Source organism: Oncorhynchus kisutch, linkage group LG26, assembly GCF_002021735.2.
Source record: "Oncorhynchus kisutch isolate 150728-3 linkage group LG26, Okis_V2, whole genome shotgun sequence".
Classification (NCBI taxonomy): Eukaryota; Metazoa; Chordata; class Actinopteri; order Salmoniformes; family Salmonidae; genus Oncorhynchus; species Oncorhynchus kisutch.
In genome coordinates, this window is record NC_034199.2 from 31,736,485 (window position 1) to 31,758,311 (window position 21,827).

Consider the following 21,827-nt stretch of genomic DNA (forward strand, 5'->3'; position numbering starts at 1 on the left):
ATTTTTATTTAAGTACTTTACACCACTGTCTAATCGGGAGTAGGGCCTATTGCCTACAATAGAACATCATGCATTCAAGTGTTTGAATTTATAACACGGCTGCATGGGATTTGTCATATATAAAGTTGCTTGGTTTCATTGCACCCAATGGCAGTGTAGGGCGATAAGTTAGCACAAGGAGCCGCTTGTGGATTTCACAGCTCTTAACGCAGCTCAACAACCTCTATGCAGGTGTCGGCCAAAGCTCATCTGATTTAATCGAGCCCTAGAACTTTCAGATGGAATGTTTTCCTCTGTTTGCATGGATGTTGTTATATGTTTGGATCCTGTTGTCATTCACTCAGAATCAGTCAGTTGCCATACCCACTCATTACCGTGGGACCCTAGAAGCTGTATGTGTGCGTGTAACATTTCACGTTTGTCATTAACAAACATGTTTCTATATTTCAACCAATTCTTTGAATTACTTTTGAAAATATGTGGCTCTCAGAGTATGTCAATATAATTATATTAGGTAATATGCAGTCCACAAGAAACAGATAACTGATCATTTAGAACAACACTTATATATTTTATGATTATGCTACCATAATTGTTCCACTAACTCAAGTGATCTTAAATTCACCAATGTGAAAAGTAACACTTTTGGAGACCATAGTGGTTGTTTAGAATGTCTCCAATTAAGATCCAGTAATAACGTTTAGTATCTTCAAGCATCGTCATATCTAAGCTAATCCTGCAGGGCACGCGTTACATTGTAATATACGATGTACATACCGCGAAATACTTTGCTGTTTGATTTGTTGTCTTCCAAATAGCACCACACCAGTGAGTCTCTGTGATTTATCGTCTACGTGTATGTCCGCTCTTTTTGGGCTTACTGGTATCCGTAGCAATACTTGCGGAAGAGGATAAGGGAGAAAATGGCTACTGAGACAATCGACAACGATGTAGCAGTGGAGCTAAGCCCTAATTCTAGAGAAGAGGTAGCTAAGAAGTTTGTACCCATATATAATAACTCGAACAAAAAAATCCCATAAAGGAATACAACAGTATTAGTTATTAAGTTAGTTCTAAGTAAAAAAAAAATGAAATGCTACTTACAGCGGGCCTTTTCTACTGCCGGCTAGACAGGCTAGTGAAGTTAGCTAGCTAGCTTGCTGCACTTCTCACATGGAGGAGAGCGCCTTTGCAGCTGACGCTATAGAGTAGAAACGAAGTGTTCACTGCTGTTTCGATGTACCTAGGTACTAGCTAGATAACTTCACTGACAAACGAACTTTGATGTGTGAATGTCGGATCAAATAAAATCGCTAGCATCAGCTATTTGGATAGCTAACGTCGCGTCATATCAACGTTAGCTGACCAAGTTAGCTAGCTACGCCACATCAAACATGATAACAGAAATTTGGGACGCTGGATTGCAACAGGCTAGCTAACAGTATGTATTTAGTCAATATCTTGCTAAACGTGATCAGTGTTGATAGACAACGTTCGCTCGCAAATGTGTATTCTGTACACATTGGCAGAGAAACATGGCAGTGTCTACCTCAAATCAAATTGTATTTGTCACATGCGCCGAATACACAGGTGTAGACTTTACAGTGAAATGCTTACTTACAAGCCCTTAACCAACAATGCAGTTTTAAGAAAATACAAAAAAAAGAGAAGATTAACAAATAATTAAAGAGCAGCTGTAAATACAGCCTATCTGCTGACTGGCGTCTCCATGTAAAACCTTCATAGTCAGATTCCCAGCAGCTCGCTGAAGATGTTTAACCTTAGATCAAAGTTTGTCCTGGAATCTTGGAGAATAAACTAAACGTGTAATTTCATGAAGCATTTAATTTCTGCAGAGGAAGGCATACAGCAGCTAAGTGTAGCCTCGGGTTGTGGCTTTTAGAGCTACCCTTTTCTTAACCTCCCTACTGTATCCAGCACCCATGACCTCATAACTAACAACTGCAGCATAATTTGGCTTCCTTCAGGTTTGTTATAACCTGTGCATGTGTTTATAGAACCTCTCCACTTCAGCCTGTGATTTCAGTTTCCTTCCAACAGTGGTAGCCAGTGCCCAGTGGCCTATGACATGATCTCAGTAATCATATTGTTGCCTGCTCCTGTGTATTTAATGTCTCTGCCCTAGGAGGTGTTTGTTGTTCACGGAGCAGCTTGCATTATTTGTTTCCATGCCCTTTGCTTTCATACACCATAACATCAAGCTTCAGTTCAGATAGCCATCCTTCCAAGTAGGCTAAACCAGCTATGTTTTTCCTAGCCACCGTGCTTCTACACCTGCATTGCTTGCTGTTTGGGGTTTTAGGCTGGGTTTCTGTACAGCACTTTGAGATATCAGCTGATATACGAATGGCTATATAAATACATTTGATTTGATTTGTCCTTGGTTCCTCCTCCAGCCTCCTAGGACCAGTGGCATGGATCAGCCCCGGAGGAGTAGAAGTGGCAGCAGGAGCCTGTCCGAGGAAGGAGGGAGAGAGAACAATGTGGCACAGCAGAAGAGCAATGGTGAGTGGAAATTACTATTTCCTCAGAAAAAGGCTTTGCTACCTGAAGATAATTTGCCCTGCTAGATCCACATCTGTAATGGACCTAGATGTTTAGAAAGTTACATTTATTCTAAAATGTACACAACTGTTAAAACGTTTGGGGTCACTTGTGAGGACTTGAGGCATCTGGTTCTCAAACTAGACACTCTAATGTACTTGTCCTCTTGCTCAGTTGTGCACCGGGTCCTCCCACTCCTCTTTCTATTCTGGTTAGGGACAGTTTGTGCTGTTCTGTGAAGGGAGTAGTACACAATGTTGTATGAGATCTTCAGTTTCTTGGTAATTTCAATCATGGAATAGCCTTAAATTCTCAGAACAAGTTTCAGAAGAAAGTCCTTTGTTTCTGACCATTTTGAGCCTGTAATCGAACCCACAAATCATGATGCTCCAGATACTCAACTAGTATAAAGAAGGCCAGTTTGATTGCTTCTTTAATCAGAACAACAGTTTTCAGCTGTGCTAACATAATTGCAAAAAAAGGTTTTCTAATGCTCAATTAGCCTTCTAAAATGATAAACTTGGATTAGCTAACACAACGTGCCGTTGGAACACGAGTGATGATTGCTGATAATGGGCCTCTGTACGCCTATGTAGATATTCCATAAAAATTCAGCCGTTTCCATCTACAATAGTCATTTACAACATTAACAATGTCTACACTGTATTTCTGATCAATGTGATGTTATTTTAATGGACAAAAATGGGCTTTTCTTTCAAAAACAAGGACATTTCAAAGTGACCCCAAATTTTTGAACGGTAGTGTATGTAATTATGTAGTAACAAAAAAAAAAGTGTTAAACAAATCAACATATATTTTATATTCTTCAAAGTAGCTACTCTTTGCCTTGATGACAGCTTTGAATACTCTTGGTATTCTTTCAACCAGCTTCACCTGGAATGCTTTTCCAACAGTCTTGAAGGAGTTCCCACATAAGCTGAGCACTTGTTGGCTGCTTTTCCTTCACTCTGTGGTTCAGCTCATCCCAAACCATCTCAATTGGGTTAAGGTCGGGTGATTGTGGAGGCCAGGTCATCTGATGCAGCACTCCATCACTCTCCTTCTTGGTCAAATAGCCCTTACACAGCCTGGAGGTGTGTTGGGTCTTATTGTCCTGTTGAAAAGCAAATAATAGTCCCACTAAGCGCAAACCCCATGGGATGGCGTATTGCTGCAGAATGCTGTGGTAGCCATGCTGGTTAAGTGTGCCTTGAATTCTAAATAAATCACAGTGTTACCAGCAAAGCACCATCACACCTCCACCTCCATGCTTCACGGTGGGAACCACACCGTGGTTGGGGCGGCAGGTTAGCCTAGTGGTTACAGCGTTGGACAAGTAACCGGAAGGTTGCAAGTTCAAATCCCTGAGCTGACAAGGTACAAATCTGTCGTTCTGCTCCTGAACAGGCAGTTAACCCACTGTTCCTAGGTCGTCATTGAAAATAAGAATTTGTTCTTAACTGACTTGCCTAGTTAAATAAAGGTAAAATAAAAAAGTAAAAAACACATGCAGAGATCATCCGTTAACCTACTCTGCGTCTCACAAAGCCACGGTGGGTTAGTACCAAAAATCTCATATTTGGACTCATCAGACCAAAGGACAGATTTCTACTGGTCTAATGCTTGTGTTTCTTGGCCCAAGCAAGTCTCTTCTTGTTATTTGTGTCCTTTAGTAGTGGTTTCTTTGCAGCATTTCGACCATGAAGGCCTGATTCACGCAGTCTGCTCTCAACAGATGATGTTGAGATGTCTGTTTCTTGAACTCTGTGAAGCATTTATTTGGGCTGCAATTTCTGAGGCTTGTAACTCTTATGGCCTTATCCTCTGCAGCAGAGGTAACTCTGGGTCTTCCTTTCCTGTGGCGGTCCTCATCAGAGACAGTTTCCTAGCGCTTGATTGTTTTTGCGACTACACTTGAAGAAACTTTAAAAGTTCTTAATGTTATGCATTGACTGACCTTCATGTCTTAAAGTAAGTATGGACTGTCATTTCTATTTGCTTATTTGATTTGTTCTTGCCGTAATATGGACTTGGTATTTTACCAAATATCTTCTGTATAACACCCCTACCTTGTCGCAACACAACTGATTGGCTCAAACATTAAGAAGGAAAGAAATTGCACAAATACACTTTTAAGGCACACCTGTTATTTGAAATGCATTCCAAGTGACTACCTCATGAAGCTGGTTGAGAGAATGCCGAGTGCAAAACTGTCATCAAGGCAAAGTGTGGCTACTTTGAAGAATATAAAATATATTTTGATTTGTTAAACAGTTTTTTATTACTACATGATTCCATATGTGTTATTTAATAGTTTTGATATCTTCACTGTTATTCTACAATGTAGAAAATAGTAAAAATAAAGAAAAACTCTTGAATGAGTAGGTGTGTCCAAACTTTTGACTGGTACTGTATGTATAGAAGAAATCATATATTTTCCCCAAGCCTTGTTGGAACTTGGATTTGTCCCAATAACCTCCATTACCACTATCTCCCTTCCGTTGTTTACCTGGTTTCTCATCCTCATCACTGACAGATGGACAGTTCCAGCCTAGCAGCTCTCTGAGTCTGTGTTATTGTCCAGATAATGCTTTCAATCATCCCTTCTGCTGAGCTGTTGCAAATCCTTCCTCCGCTCCGAGAGAGAGGAAGAAAGACGGAGAGAAAGAGGATAGAGCGCAAGAGGATAGAGATAGAGAGTGAGGGAATGGGAATAGGAGGCAGAGAAAAAGGGAGACAGACAGAGAGGGCAACACAAGCCTCCCGACATACACCCAAGGGTATTTGAAAAGTGCCAGAGAGCAGAATGTGCTGCCTGCTGCTGATAGTCCTTTAAGTAGATCCCCTGTAACACCCAGGGTCTTACTCTGGCTGCCTTGAGTTAGACTGTGTGCCAAATCGCACCCTATTCCATATGTAGTGCGTTACTTATGAACAGGTTACATAAGGCTCTGGTCAAAAGTGGTGCGCTATATAGGGAAGAGAGTGCCATTTGGGGCAGAACCTTAGAGCTGTTGCATTGCCCCCACAGCAGTCTAGGGAGGGAATTATGATGCTGTTGTTGTTATTGCACTATGTAGACCGGATGTTCTCACTGTCTTGGTTGCAAAAAGTGTCAGTGAATGTTGTTTACTGTTTATTTCTCAGTATCAACATAAGAACATTTGAATTGGTATTACACATCAGAAGTTGCGAAAGCCAATTTTCAACAATGCATCATATCAGTGAGTGGTGGTGAGGCGGTGCTGTTATCATCTAGAAGTTAATATTGCTGTCAGAGACCTTTTGACTCAGTTTTAGCACTGATTGCGGTTGCCTGAAAGGCACACCTCACTGCTTTGGGATTGCAGCTACTGTATGGATTTAATGGATGCTTCTCAGTGTTTCCCTCAAGCTACTTTGTAGGCTAATTGTTTCACTATAGGTAGTGTGTCCAATAAAAAGGCATCTTTTGACCAATGGGTAAAATAATATGTTAATTATGTCGATAATACTCGATCAAAAGTTTCAAACCTAATGTCTCTATCATAATCTGTTCAAAAGTGATTGGAGTTTTTACCATTGTAGGATGGCCAGAATTAGGGTGACTAAATCAATGGAGGCTGGAAAATGACATTGTCAGCTAGGCTGCATTCTGTGCAAGAATTAAGGCTACTGACTACTTGACATGCTCACTTTCCTGTTGAACTCGTCATCTTCTCGAATCCACAGGAAATAAAAAAATATATATATGTAGAGGTTAGATGGGCTCCTGAGTGGCGCAGTGGTCTAAGGCACTGCATCGTAGTGCTAGATGTGTCTGTACAGACCCTGGTTCGATTCCAGGCTGTATCACAACCGGCTGTGATTGGTAGTCCCATAGGGCGGCGCGCAATTAGTCCGGGGTAGGCCGTCATTGTAAATAAGAATTTGTACTTAATGGACTTGCCTAGTTGAATAAATAAAAAATAAAGATGGATATTGATTTTGAGACGTAGTATATTCATATTTTTTGTATAGGCTTCTCATATTAATACAACATTTCTGTTCTTTTAGATCTCTCATAAAAACAAGTGTATGTCTGTGAAATGTCAACGGAGCACAAACTAATGCCAAGCTTTTTATTTGATCAGATCTTGTCATGCTTATTTTGCTTTTTGAGACCAAACAACTTTGATGACGACGATCACACAATGTAAAATCCTTAACTTGTTACGAGTAACCTGCGCCGCTATGTCAACCGAGCTTGGGACTTATTATCGGATGTATTATGTTAAGAAATCTGACTTTTTGGATATAATCAATGTTAATGATATATTAGAGAAAGACCCACTGAACAATTCAGAACAAGAGTAATCATATTTGTCTTGGTAAAATGTGAAATTTCATCACCAAAGTGCATTTCCACCCCTACTATACGCATTAGACAGAACTTGAAGTAATGTTCGCAGTATTGACATTTAAATTATTTAATTGTATTACTATTTAATTTCTGCACTATTGTTTCTTGAACAGGTTAACTGTAACAGCTGCATAATAAGTTAATATTGCCACGGTCTACTCAGCAATCTGCTTACAGTCAGAAATATGTGAACTGAGGACGAGTCACTGGTCCAATAAGGCATCCATCTCAGCAGGCTGCTACAGTGCACTTCATCAATTATTCCTGCTCTTAAGCCTTCAGCACAGTCAGGTCCCTCATATAGAGCATTAACTGAATGTCAATTGACATTTTTAAAGTTCACATTCGCACCATTTCATTCTTGCTGATTGCTTGTGGTCTGAATGTAGATGGTCTATATTTTAAGACTCAAGACACATGTCCATAACCCACTTTCATTAACAGCACGTTCACTATTTTCAACAATAGGCAAGCGTGATGAAGCTAAGACCTATGAGTTTGTCTCCAAGGAATACCAATTTAATTTCAGACAAATAGACTTAGACTCATAATCATACAATGTCATGTGGAACTGAAAATACACGTTTTAACCTAACTGTGTTTTGTCTTCAGTAGAAGCACCAGAGGGGGCAGATAGTCCTGCAGCCGGTCCCAGAGACGAAGGCCACAGAGCGGCCAGCCCTGGATCGGAGGCCCCCGTTCTAGGCAGTCCCGGAGTAGCCAGCTCCAAAGCCACCAGGGGCAGTAGGGTCCCTTCCAATGCCAGTGTCAGCCAGGAGGGGGAGTCTAGTGGCTCTGGCAATGAGAGCAGCGATGAAGACAGTGATGAGGGAGTGGCCCGCAGGATGAAGAGCAGTGTGGCACAGATCGTGGTGAGTGACTAGTCCAATACTAGGCTTAATTTGTGTCTGAGAAGCCGGCCCTCTTAGCTGATATTTGCACTGTTAGGGTTATACAAATACCAAAGTATGCAGTGTTGGAATGTGTTGGCAGACACTGACCAGATAGGGGATTCTGACATGTTGTGTTTTATGTTCCAGCATGGTCCAGATGACCCGAGTGTAAACAAAGGCAGGAGCCCCACCCCAGATGACAGGTGAGTGACTAACTCCATAGAGCTGCAGATAAAAGCTATGTCATCCTTCACTCTTCAGGCCTTCCAAATGTTCAACTTTCCCAATTCAAAAGTTCCATAGATTTTTCAAAAATCCCAGTTGGAAGATTCACCCCCTGCTTATTCCCTCCTGATTCTGGTAATCCTCAAACTGGGAAACAAATCAGGAATTTTGCAACCCTAATTTTGTTTCTCATTGGTCCATCCAGGGATGATGATCGCCGTAGGTCCCGCTCCAGGTCCCGTTCCAGAAGTCAGGAGAGGGATCGGCGCTATGGTAGAGGAGGTTACAGCAGGTATGGAAACAACATGGCACAGTCTGGTTCCACTTGAGGTTTCTTTCTTCTGGGATAGCATTTCCTTGCCACTTCTGCTTGTTCTTTGGGGTCTAGACCGGGTTACTGTAAATCACTTTATGACAACTGTTCATGTAAAAAAGGCTTTCTAAATCAAATGTGATTCATCTATATTGTGTTTATAACTAATTTAGAGTAGACCACATTCAGACTTGCCCTAGCGTCGTTCTTAAAAAGATCACTGCAGTATTGATATATATTGAGATGCCTTTGCATCACCTACGGGTCAAGGGACGATGATCGAGACAGATATTACGACCGCTATGAGCGCCGGTCGAGTCGGGACAGAGAGGCTGAGTTCAGGAGGAGAGGCCGATCGCCCTCCCCAGCCCAGAAGGACCCTGCTGCAGAGGAACCACCAGTGAAGAAGAAGAAGGATGAACTGGACCCTATCCTGACCCGAACTGGTGGAGCCTACATCCCCCCGGCCAAGCTACGTATGATGCAGGCTCAGATCACTGACAAGAGCAGGTGAGTTCAGCTGATGTCTGCTAGACTGGAAATACTTTATAGCCTACTTCATGATGGGATGGTGTAGTTGACACAAGAACTTGAAACAAGAGTGAAACTTGGCCATATTTATTTGAAAGAATGAAATATGACTATTTCAATAAAATGATGAAATGCTACCAGGCTCAAATGCCATATCGTTTGTTCTGAGCTGTCAAGTAAATCAATGGATGACGACACAATAGATGTTTATTTTTGGTCTCGCGGGAGCTAGGTGTCAGAGCCAGGCTCTAAAATTAGCAGCTGACTCTGGGAGAGGTGTGGATATCTCCCTGCGTCTGAAATGACTCCCTACCTATTGCTATATAGGGAATCCCTGCAGGGGACTATATAAGGAAAAGGATTCTATTTCGGACAGAGTCACTCAAGGTGTTTTCACACAGTCACCTACCTCTAATCTCATCTCCTGGAAAAGCATCTTGGCCCCTTGAGGCCGAGCGCCCCGAGACGAGGCCGAACGCCCCGAGACGAGGCGTTGCGTCCCAAATGGCTCCCTATGTTGTGCACTTCTTTTGATCAGAGCCCTACAGTCCCCAGTCAAAAGAAGTGCAACATAAAGAGAATAGGGGGACGTTTGGGACACAGCCAAGGAGGTGACACGGATAATGAAGTAGAGATTGGTTCACTAAGATCATCTGGGACAGAGGAGGGCAATGAAGGGGATTGGAAGGATAGATGGGAGGATTGTCCCGTCCTCCCAGAGCCGAGACAGACACACACTGAATACACTTACACACACGCAACGCCACACACACACTGAGTACACTTACGCACACCACACACACACGCACTGAGTACACTTACGCACACCACACACGCACGCACTGAGTACACTTATGCACACCACACACACACTGAGTACACGTACGCACACACTGAGTACACTTACGCACTCACTGAGTACACTTACGCACACCACACACACACTGAGTACACTTACGCACACCACACACGCACACACTGAGTACACTTACGCACACACTGAGTACACTTACGCACACCACACACGCACGCACTGAGTACACTTACGCACACCACACTCACGCACTGAGTACACTTACGCACACCACACACACGCACTGAGTACACTTACGCACACCACACACACGCACTGAGTACACTTACGTACACCACACGCACTGAGTACACTTACGCACACCACATACACACATGCACTGAGTACACTTACGCACACCACACATGCACACACTGAGTACACTTACGCACACACTGAGTACACTTACGCACACCACACACGCACATACTGAGTACACTTACGCACACCACACACACACACACACACTGAGTACACTTACGCACACCACACACGCACACACTGAGTACACTTACGCACACCACACACGCACGCACTGAGTACACTTACGCACACCACACACGCACGCACTGAGTACACTTATGCACACCACACACACACGCACTGAGTACACTTACGCACACCACACGCACTGAGTACACTTACGCACACCACACACGCACTGAGTACACTTATGCACACCACACACGCACACACTGAGTACACTTACGCACACACTGAGTACACTTACGCACACCACACACTGAGTACACTTATGCACAACACACACACACACTGAGTATTTATATAATAACTATCATATCGAAGTAAACTTTGAGTCGCGATGATATGGTATGTGGTCCTCCCACTACGACTCGGGAAACCATTCAGTTTAGTAGGCTACAGATTAAATAAGTCATGATGAACGGTGAACTTGATGCTGCTTTCCAATAAATTTTAAGTTGAAAATGCGATGGAAACACATTGAACTTTAGATTTTTATTCGGTACGTGAAAACATAAGCGAAAAAGTACATTTTGTGTGAAGTATGTCGTCACGCACTGATTTCTATCCGCAACAAGTCAGTTTGGTGGAGAAACACCATTTTTAAAAAGGGCAGAGTTGTGAGTGAACATGTATTACAATACTTTTTTCTAATCAAAGGATACCCATCACACCAGTTTGTTCAGATACACAAAAAATACAGTAGGTCTTGCCAATTGTTTCAAAAAGCGTACTTATCCCCACCTCTTTCTAGTCTGGCTTACCAGCGTATGAGCTGGGAGGCTCTGAAGAAGTCCATCAATGGTTTGATAAACAAGGTGAACGTATCCAACATCGCCATGATCATCCAGGAACTGCTGCAGGAGAACATTGTCAGGGGCAGGTAATGGACCAAGGTTTTTAATGGATTTATTTATGTAGGCTATTCTGATTGAGATCAAATGTCTTCTACAAGAGGGACCTGTCCAAGATGTTTGCAGTTGGAAACATTTCAAGTTTCTTTGTGCTTTGAGATATAGATTAACTTCATAAAAGTGACGATCACTAATGTCTGTGTGTCTGCTCTCCAGAGGTCTCCTGGCCAGGTCCACCCTGCAGGCCCAGAGTGCCTCGGCCACCTTCACCCACGTCTATGCTGCTGTGGTAGCCATCATCAACTCCAAGTTTCCTCAGATAGGAGAGCTCATCCTCAAGAGACTCATCCTTAACTTCCGCAAGGGCTACCGCAGGAACGACAAGGTGACTAGCTGGTTATGCACTAGATGTTTGAACTAAAACAACTTAAATGTTGATACATATTGTGGAGAATAAGGAGTTGTAATGTATCTAAGTCACTCTTTGTAGTTTAAATGTATAATAATTATAATATTTGCCATTTAGCTTTTGTCCAAAGGTACTTTGTGATGTGTGCATATGTTTGATGTATGAGTAGTCTGGGGAATCAACCCCACTACACTGGCCTTACAAGCACCATGCTCTACCAACTGAACTCCAAATGTATCCTTGTTTTTCAGGCACAATGTCTCACGGCATCAAAGTTCGTTGCCCACCTGGTCAATCAGAATGTGGTAAGTCCTCTTTTCTATGCTAGATCACACACACGCGCACAGGCACTTAGTGTTGTAACCCTATTTCCCTTGTTCCCCACCCAGGCCCATGAGGTGCTGTGTCTGGAGATGTTGACTCTGCTCCTGGAGAGACCTACAGATGACAGCGTGGAGGTGTCCATCAGCTTCCTCAAGGAGTGCGGCCTCAAACTCACTGAAGTCTCCCCTAGAGGCATCAATGGTACATAGGAATACACAACACTTCCGCTTCGCTCTTAGTTTGAACAGGCTTGGGTGATTGAAGCATCAGTTCAATCACAGCTACAGAATCCTTTTAGCAGTCTCACTGCTCATTCAGAAAAATCTAGTGATTTCTTTATTCATTTCTCTAGTGATCTTGTTTTTGGTGCTCTTATGTTGCGTTTTTATTGGTATTAAATTCAAACCACAGAAATATAATTCTATGATTCAAATATTGTCTCTGTCTGTTGTCAGCCATCTTCGAGCGGCTGCGTAACATCCTTCATGAGTCGGAGATAGACAAGCGTGTGCAGTACATGATCGAGGTGATGTTCGCCATTAGGAAGGACGGGTTTAAGGACCACCCTATCGTTCCCGAGGGGCTGGACCTGGTGGAGGAGGACGATCAGTTCACACACATGCTGCCCCTAGAGGATGACTACAACCAAGAAGATATACTGAGTAAGATACTATAGAATAATATATACAATAGAATCAGTTCACACATGTTACCCCTAGAGGACTACAACCAAGAAGATATATGAAGTAAGATACTATAGATTAATATATACAATAAAATATAGAATCAGTTCACACATGTCACCCCAAGAAGACTACATCCAAGAAGATATACTGAATACCCCCTAGCTAGCAGGCCTAATCGGTTAAAGATGCAGTCCGGGATCACTTACAAATTCATGGCATATTGTACGAATTTGATTTTTTTTATATATAGTGTATGTGGACACCTCTTCAAATTGGTGTATTCAGCTATTTCAGCCACACCCGTTGCTGACAGGTGAATAAAATCAAGCACACAGCTATGCAATCTCCATAGACAAACATCGGCAGTAGAATGGCCTTACTGAAGAGCTCAGTGACTTTCAACGTGGCACAGTCATAAGATGCCACCTTTCCTACAAGTCAGTTCGTCAAATTTCTGCACTGCTAAAGCTGCCCCTGCTCTGATATTGTGAAGTGGAAATGTCTACGAGCAACAACGGCTCAGCTGCGAAGTGGTAGGCCACACAAGCTCACAGAACGGGATTGCTGAGTGCTGAAACACTTAGCTAATGAAAATTGTCTGTCCTCGGTTGCAACACTCCCTACCGAGTCAGCACAAGAACTGTTCGTTGGGAGCTTCATGAAATGGGTTTCCATGGCCGAGCAGCTGCACACAAGCCTAAGATAACCATGGGCAATGCCAAGCATCAGCTGGAGTGGTGTATAGCTCACCACCATTGGCTCTGGAGCAGTGGAAACGCGTGCTCTGCAGTGATGAATCACGCTTCACCATCGTGCAATCTGACGGACCGATTGTGGTTTGGCGGATGCCAGGAGAACACTGCCTGCCCAAATGCATAGTGCCAACTGTAAAATTTGGTGGAGGAATAATTGTCTGGGGCTGTTTCATGGTTCGGAGGTGTGGTACAGAATACAATGACATTCTAGACAATACTGTGCTTCCAACTTTGTGGTAACAGTTTTGGGAAAGCCCTTTCCTGTTTCAGCATGACAATGCCCCCATGCACAAAGCGAGGTCCATACTGAAATGGTTTCTCGAGATTGGTGTGGAAGAACTTGACTGGCTTGCGCAGAGCCCTGACCTCAACCCCATCAAACACCTTGGGGATGAATTGGAACACCGACTGCGAGCCAGACCTAATAGCCCAACATCAGTGCAGTGCCCGTCCTCACTCTTGTCGCTGAAAGGAAAGCAAGTCCCCTCAGCAATGTTGCAACATCTAGTGGAAAGCCTTCCCAGAAGAGTGGAGGCTGTTATATCAGCAAAAGGGGGACCAACTCCATATTAATGCCTATGTTTTTGGAATTAGATGTTCGATGAGCAGGTGTCCACATACTTTCGTCATGTAGTGTATCATAAAAATTGCACAAGAACAACAAATTCAGGGACCCATTTTGGCTCGTGAGCACTACTTTCAAATCTTCTATCTGAAATTATACAAAACCTTTGGAGCATCACTTGAACATCCTGGCTCTTTCTCCACTGTCTGAAAATCTGTCCTTGCCTCTACTGACCAGATAAAATCCACTCTATTGATTAGCATTGACCATGTCTTTTCAAATCAGTGCAAATTAATGCGAGGAGACAAGGAGATAACATATTTTTAAGCAACTGAGATTGAGCCTTAACTGTGATAATTTGAGTGTTCAGCATGATCGTTCATTGCCAGGGGAGAAAGAAAATTCACCTGCTGTCCTTTAGGTCCCTAAGGGTTGGGGCTTATTATACAGATTTAGCTGGGGGTTTCCTCTCTTATCAGTCTCTCTAGATGTCCCAGTGTTGAATAATGTTCTCTGAGAAGAGAGAAATCACAGTCAGTCTCTATCTTTCTTGAAATCTCTCTCAAAGCTAGATATAGGCAGACTATCACATTCGACAATCTATCCTATTTAAAAAGGACTGAAGACTGGTAAAGATCATTTGGTTCCATTTCAACATATTTATTAGTGAAACCAAAGTGCTATAACATAGATAAATTAAATCAAATAGCCTAGTACACACACCAAAACGTTCAAATGTTCAAATCATAAGACTATTGCACAGAAAAACTTGGATGGGTGCATTGCAAATTCAGAACTGCTGGGCAGCAACTAAATTAATTAAAGCACTGATCATTGGGAAAGAGATCAGAATGACTGCTTAGGCTTGATTCATAAATTACATAGGTAGCCTTGACTACAATACTAAAACAATCGATATGTTCAATTGAAAAGTCCTGATTAACATGACATCAATAACGCAGGCACATCCTGAGTCCCCTGTGCCGACACATTCACAAATCAAAAGGTGGTTTAGTATTCCGTTTAAAAGCTCTGATGAAGGCCAAGAGAACAGGGCTTCGGGCATCTTTCCAATTAAGAAGTCTAGTTTTGTTGGCTACTTGAAGAGAACTAGGGCCTGTCACTCGCAGCCCACCTTTTCCATTTGCATTGTTGAAAATTGTGCATTGAATTCTACTAGATGAAAAGCCGAAATGAGTATAACATCCTGGCATTTAAACAATACTCGATTTTAGAAATGTCACATACTATTATTAAACATTCTATTTTCGCATACCGAGAATGCGTGATTGCGTGCTTTTCCGCTATTCAATGATTTTGGTTGCGCATCCCAATATCTAATAGCTGAAATGACATCTGGGCAATTAAAGTATACTCTATTTTTTCCGCATACTCAAACGGTATACTGTTTAGGACGCATGTATGGATATTTGGACACGGTCTCTGTCTCGCTCGGTCGCTCTTTCAATATCCATCTCTGTTCCTCTTTCTTTCTTGCGCTCCCTCTCGGTCTCTCTCCCTCGGTCTCATAATAGAGGGTTACATTTTCATACTGACATTAAGACTATGCCTCTGTGTCGCTATTTATTTATGTTTGTACAATTCAACAGAATAACCATATTTTCTGTAGCTTCAGCACAGACAAACTTGTCCTAATTGAAAATCTATACAAGCATCCCTTCAGGGGGCAAGAGGGGAGGAAAGCAATTGTCACATTAAGCCCGATAATGAATTGCATCTTAATATACAGTGCTTCTGTTTTTTATGGGTAATTACTTCTGATTGCGTCTCATTTGCAATAACTTTAATTGCTCCAAAATGTACTAATTGCGAACTAATGGTTGCTATTAAAAACAATTCTTCTGTCTATCTTGCAGATGTCTTTAAGATGGATCCAGACTTCTTGGAGAACGAGGAGAAGTACAAAGCAATTAAGAAGGGTGAGTTGATAGTTTGAGGGATCACACTGCCAATTAAATGCCTTACGGTGAAGCAATAAGGCCGTTCTTATTACAGTATACCATTGAAATGAATGCTGTGTAATGGATAAGTGGTTGTGGAGCCATTCTGCTACCTAGCTAGTGTTGCAGCTACCATAGAGTAGTCATTTTGTATTACCAAAACCAATTCAATTGCATTATACTGTCACAATGACATTGTTAACATACTATGTTAATTAACATATTGGGAGAAATTTCAGTTCGTTGTTTTGGGAGATTAATGTGGAAGGAAGTTATTGTTTTAACGGTACAGTATACCATTTACCTGTCTTTTCCCCTCAGAAATCCTGGATGAGGGCAGCAGTGACTCTGGAGAAGACGTGGATGGAAGTGACGATGATGAAGATGATGGAGAAAAAGAGGGGGAAGAGGGCGGAGATGGTATATATGCATGTACTAGGGTCCATGTGACAGTGACTGATTGATTGATGCCATTGATTATGTTTATTAGGCATATCCCTCATGAGCCAATTCTTTCCACAGCTTACAAGTCACATAGAATTGAAATAAGAAAGAAACAAACAACAGTAAACAGACAGACACCTGAACACACCTGAAAAGGTATAGATTAGGCTACATGTAACTTTTCACTGATGTTGCAGTAGGTTTTCTGTGTTCTAAGTGAGAGGGGGAGCACTTGGGGACAGTGTTGGTGGCCTCGGCCTTGGCTGTCCTCGTTGGTCCCAGAGGTTATCTGTCCCAGAAATCTTATCCCCAGCGGCTCAGGACTTCAAAGGAAATGCACCACATACCAAGACCATTAGGAAGGAAGGAGTGGTCTGACTGCTCTGCTCCCCTTCTAGACAACCTGTCAGAACACTTCTGCACTACATCCATAAAGTACTCCTACTCTATAGACTTGTGTGACCCCACAGTTTCAACAAAATATGATATGCCACGTAGCAGACACTTATTCAAGGTGACTTCTACTACAGTGAGTGCAGTCTTTTTTCAGTTTGTTTATTTGACCTTTATTTTCAAAGGGAGTCTCCATTGAGACCACGGTCTCTTTTACAAGGAAACTCTACATATACACAATCACAAAAAATTTAAGAAGAGTTTAAATAACTCTCTGTAAAGAGTAAGTGAGACAGACTGACTGACCTCTGTTTGGAGACGGATAGTATGACAAACTCCTGATGGTGCAACAATGAATACAACCCCTCCAACTATTGATTGTTTTCCTTTTATAGAAGCAGAGAAAGTCACCATCTTCGACCAGACGGAAGTCAACTTGGTCGCATTTCGCCGCACCATCTATCTCGCCATCCAGTCAAGGTGGGTACTATACTGTGTGTGTGTGTCCGCGCTGCCTGAATGCTGTTTTTCTGTCAAGAAAAGTAAACTAGGGCTGATAATGCCAACAGAATGGGAACGTGCCCAAATCCAGGGAAGTATTCAACAGAAATGGGGCAGTAGTAGACTTTTCCTATGGGCTCAAATAAAACCCTAACCAAATGGCTGAAAATCCCTCCATGTCCACTGCAGATAAAGAGAGAAGAGTGTAGAAGGACACAGAGTGTAGAAGGACACAGTTTATTTAAAGCTGTATTTTAAGAACGTCCCCCCCCTTAGTTTCATGAAAAGTTTGGTTTGCACACATTCATTGACCCAAAATGTTTTAAATGGGTGAAAAAATGGTGAGGGGGGGGGCATAATCTAGGTTTTATTGACTCTAGATATAGAATTGCTGTTAAGGCTCGCGCACCGAATGTGGATCTTGCGTTTTTGGACGATCGTTCAGTGCGCTGTGTTTCAGGGACCACCCGCTGTAGACGTATGACTGCAGACATGTTTCATGCAATTCTACATGTAAAATTGGTGCGCACTCGGTTTTTTGCAAATTACGTTCAGAGCTGCTAAGTACTCTGGGCCAGCAAACGCTATTGGTGTGTGTGTAAGCCCGTAGGGGGGCTGCAGCAGGTGGTGAAGTATTCATTAATGCACAGCAGCTGAGGTGAAGTCTAGGATCAGTATGCACCATGCTTTAGTTTCATCATCCTTTTGTGAGGTTTATCACTCTTGTTGTGCTGGGTTCAGGCACGGCACCAATATGTTTTTGTCTCCCGGGGATAAGGGCAAGCTTGACCAATACGTGGGTGGTGCTAAGAAAATTGTCGATTTTCATGACTTCAGAGTTATATGGAAGTTCTCGTTTAAAAAAAATAAAAGCAGATATGGCACACAGCACATTATATTTATATGTAGTTTTTAATTGAATTTGGCCAAAGAATATTCAACAAAATAGCTATAAGCACAAGTGACCACAAGGCAATGACAAAAACGTCTCGGGTGAAAGACGTCTTTTCCCCCACACGTCATAGGGTTCACGCGCCAGGGATCAGATTGGGAACAGAATGGCTGGTTATTAACTTGTACATATTTCTTTGTTTAAAATGCTTAACTGGGGATACGCAGATTTGTGACTGGGCTATATCCCCCCCCTAGCCCCGGTGTAGCATCGTGCATGGCTGGGTTATTAGAGTACATCGTACAGGGATGCAAACTAGTCACCTTTCGTGGAGAAATTTGCCGTTTTGAATCCAAAATAGGTGACCTGCGTGACTTGTGTAGATCCGATGAGAAACATTTCGGAGGGGAGGGGGCTTTGGATCACTACTGGCTGTAGTAAGCGAGTGATGCGCGTTTGGAGCAATACTGGCTGTATCCAAGGTTCAGCCAATCGTTCACATAACAACCGAATGCAGCGCAGCATATTCTGTTGAATGTTGAACGAGAGAAGAGACAAACAATTGACTAGTTACAGCAGCGCGTCCCCTGAAAGATAATGAAGAGGCAACGTTAGGTGAGAGGCCTGACCACGGAGTTGGGGGTGAGAAGTTGATGAAGGGTACTTCATGAGCTGTAACCGAAAAACAACTGGCATTTGGAAAGTTTGAGGTGAGGGAGAAAGTGTGGTGGAACAAGTATTAGCATTGTTAACTCTTGGTGCGCCAATCCCTTTAGCGGGATCATTTTCGTCAACATCCGGTGAATTGCAAAGCGCTAAAAATATTTAATTTTCATGAAATCACAAGTGCAATATACCAAAACACAGTTTAGCTTGTTGTTAATCCACCTGGCGTGTCAGATTTCAAAAAGCTTTACGGTGAACGCAAACCATGCGATTATGTGAAGACCGCTTTCAGCAGATAAAACATTACAAACAGCTAGCAGCAAAGTAGATTGGTCATGAAAGTCAGAAAAGCAATTAAATGAATCGCTTACCTTTGATCTTTGTATGTTTGCACTCACGAGACTCCCAGTTACACAATAAATGTTTGTTTTGTTCCATAAAGATTCTCTTTATATCCAAAAACCTCCATTTGGCTGGCGCGTTTTGTTTAGTAATCCACAGGCTCGTGCAGGTCACGACGGTCAGACGAAAATTCCAAATAGTATCTGTAAAATTCGTAGAAACATGTCAAACGTTTTTTATAATCAATCCTCAGGTTGTTTTTACAATAAATTTTTCAATACAAGAGAGAAAGAAAAGGTCTCGCTCCAGTGGCGCGCGCATGAACAAACCTAAGGACATCTGGCTATCCACTGACGCAATGTGATCATTCTCGCATTTTTCAGAATAAAAGCCTGAAACTATGTCTAAAGACTGTTCACACCCTGTGGAAGCCATAGGGAAAGGAATATGGTTGATATCCCTTTAAATGGAGGATAGGCTTGCAATGGAACAGAGTAGTTTCAGAAAAACAGCACTTCCTGGTTGGATTTTCCTCAGGTTTCTGCCTGCAATATCAGTTCTGTTATACCCACAGACAATATTTTGACAGTTTTGGAAACTTTAGAGTGTTTTCTATCCTAATCTGCCAATTATATGCATATTCTAGCTTCTGAGCCTGAGAAATAGGCGGTTTACTTTGGGAACGTTTTTTATCCAAACATCAAAATACTGCCCTCTTGCTTCAAGAGGTTAAGAATCTTGCTAGCTGGATGGAATTCTCCGTTAGCTAGCCGGAGAAATGTTGAGCAACATTAGCCAACTTATCTGATTACATTATTGAGTTTATGAGAATTAGCTGACTAATAATGTCACACAGCTACTAACGTTACAACATCAGATGAGCTAACATTCGTAACCAAACCAATTCGCTATGGTATTAACTGGTATAAGACTCCTTGCCGTTCCTCAAGTTTTAACGTGTTAGTTAGTTGCTTACTGGACCCTGGCTATCTGTGAAATGTTCACTAGCTAACGAACTAACAACTATCTGTTAACTAATGTTTCCCTCTACAGAATGTGGTTAATTTCCAGAATGAGAGAATTAGGTGTAAATGAGGCATTGCTTGTTAAACAAGTAGATTCAGGGATCAGGTGTACTCTAGCTGGAGCTGGGCCCTGTTTAAGCTGGATGCCACTATAGAGGTGAAAGGAACACCACACACTTTCCCTCTTTTTCACTTTTTAAATACAGTGGATGAAAATGAGTATGCTAGGTGTACTCTGCCTGAAAGAGATCAGTTATGCCAACAGATGGAATCATGTCCTGCTGGCACATTGTAAAACAGATGTCTACAATGTAGCAATGTGCAGTGTAGCCCAAAGATATTGCTTTTGTTGTGTTGAATTTAACAGTAACACTTGTGTGTGAGTGAGGGGGGGGGATTATAACATTTTTTACTCAGTCAACGTTATTTTTGCACACATGTAACCATGTGCACTTGATCGATGTCTACTACAGTGGCCACTATAATAGAGCGAAAATAGAATGCCTGTTTGTTTCATTCTATTTCTTCTTTTTAAATGTGTTTTTCCCAAGTGCAATATTTAGATGTGTGTGTGTGGTTACAAGCACTCTATTATAAAGGCTGTCATGGCTAACTGCAATATTACTGTATTGTTTTTTCTCAAGAGTGTCATTTGCAGTAAAGTCTTGGCAACAAATAACATTGGATTGCTTTCTTTACATTTTTTAGCTGTGAGTTAGGTTCACATTAACCACTTTTTATTTTACACACCGAGACTGACCATATAGATAATTTTCTTTGTTTAATTAGTTAACCTGCATTTCCCCCTAGCAGGGATTTGTTTTTTGCATGTTTCAGTGCAAACAAATAGGTTCACCTTTTTGGGCCCTCACAAGTTTGCGTCCCTGATCGTAACACCATTGGTCCAGGTAGTCCTTCAGAGTTGCTTCCATTTGCTGCCTAATTAATGAACCCTGGTCATAGAGTTCAACGAGAACAGCAGCCATTGTGGACTTTTCTGCCTACATTCTCCTTCTCTAGAGCTGAGAGAGTCTTTTTCCAGCTGGTGTAGGAAGGAGAGCACAGAGCAGATAACCATTCACTTACTGTCAGATGAGGTAGGTAGGTGGAAGGAAGGTACTACAGAGCCATTCACTTGTCTATCAGATAGTCTGCCTCGGGGCCATTCAGGGACCTGTCAGATGTTAATGATGCTGAAAGCTCTTCTCTTTTAAACCCTTTTAGATAAGCGGTTATGCGTGTGTGCAGTCTATTTTGAATCTTGTTTCTGAAAGAATGTCTTCAGGCCACCAATAGACATAGGCAGAGTATTTGTATGTATCTTATGTATGTACACAGTGTAGGCCTATTTGTATTACATGTTTGCATAGCATGTTGACGTAGACATTTGGCGTATCGGTCAGTCCTTCTATTGAAGGTTAGTTGTTTAACTTAGCCTAATTGTTTGTGTCACATTTCCCATTATTTTCTATTCTACTCAAGTCGCTTTCCATTGACCGGCCTGTCTGTTTTAGTGTGATAGTCTGTAATTAAAAGATTAGCAGGACCCCAGAGAGGAGACAGAAAACACCCAGACCGTACTCAATCTGAAAGGCTGTGGTCCTCCTCCTTAGCCTTTTCACATTATTGTGCTGACCTGAATCGAACTGGGCCGGCTTGGTTATTTTCCTTTCACATAGGCCTTTACAGCACGGTTCAAGCAACAATGGTGAATGTGTAGCAAGGCCAGCCCCTTACAACTGGGCTTGGATGAGCTGGGTTTGGGT

At 42.2% G+C, this 21,827-nt stretch overlaps 1 protein-coding gene across 3 annotated transcripts in view; it reads left to right on the forward strand.

Moving 5' to 3' along the window:
- Positions 1-850: 850 nt before the first annotated feature.
- cwc22 (CWC22 spliceosome associated protein homolog) overlaps positions 851-21,827 on the forward strand; it is a 45,309-nt gene continuing 24,332 nt past the window's right edge. Inside the window, exons 1-14 of one of the 3 annotated variants that reach the window (XM_020461440.2) lie at positions 851-986; positions 2,418-2,526; positions 7,559-7,818; positions 7,987-8,042; positions 8,270-8,356; positions 8,648-8,887; positions 10,999-11,127; positions 11,315-11,483; positions 11,759-11,812; positions 11,897-12,032; positions 12,287-12,493; positions 15,715-15,777; positions 16,120-16,218; positions 17,031-17,115. In XM_020461440.2, the coding sequence (XP_020317029.1) occupies positions 924-986; positions 2,418-2,526; positions 7,559-7,818; positions 7,987-8,042; positions 8,270-8,356; positions 8,648-8,887; positions 10,999-11,127; positions 11,315-11,483; positions 11,759-11,812; positions 11,897-12,032; positions 12,287-12,493; positions 15,715-15,777; positions 16,120-16,218; positions 17,031-17,115 (1,757 nt within the window). In that variant the 5' untranslated portion in view covers positions 851-923. Of the gene's footprint in view, positions 1,442-2,417; positions 2,527-7,558; positions 7,819-7,986; positions 8,043-8,269; positions 8,357-8,647; positions 8,888-10,998; positions 11,128-11,314; positions 11,484-11,758; positions 11,813-11,896; positions 12,033-12,286; positions 12,494-15,714; positions 15,778-16,119; positions 16,219-17,030; positions 17,116-21,827 lie in introns of all 3 variants that reach the window. The other 2 variants (XM_020461441.2, XM_031805501.1) reach the window with 2 other exon arrangements.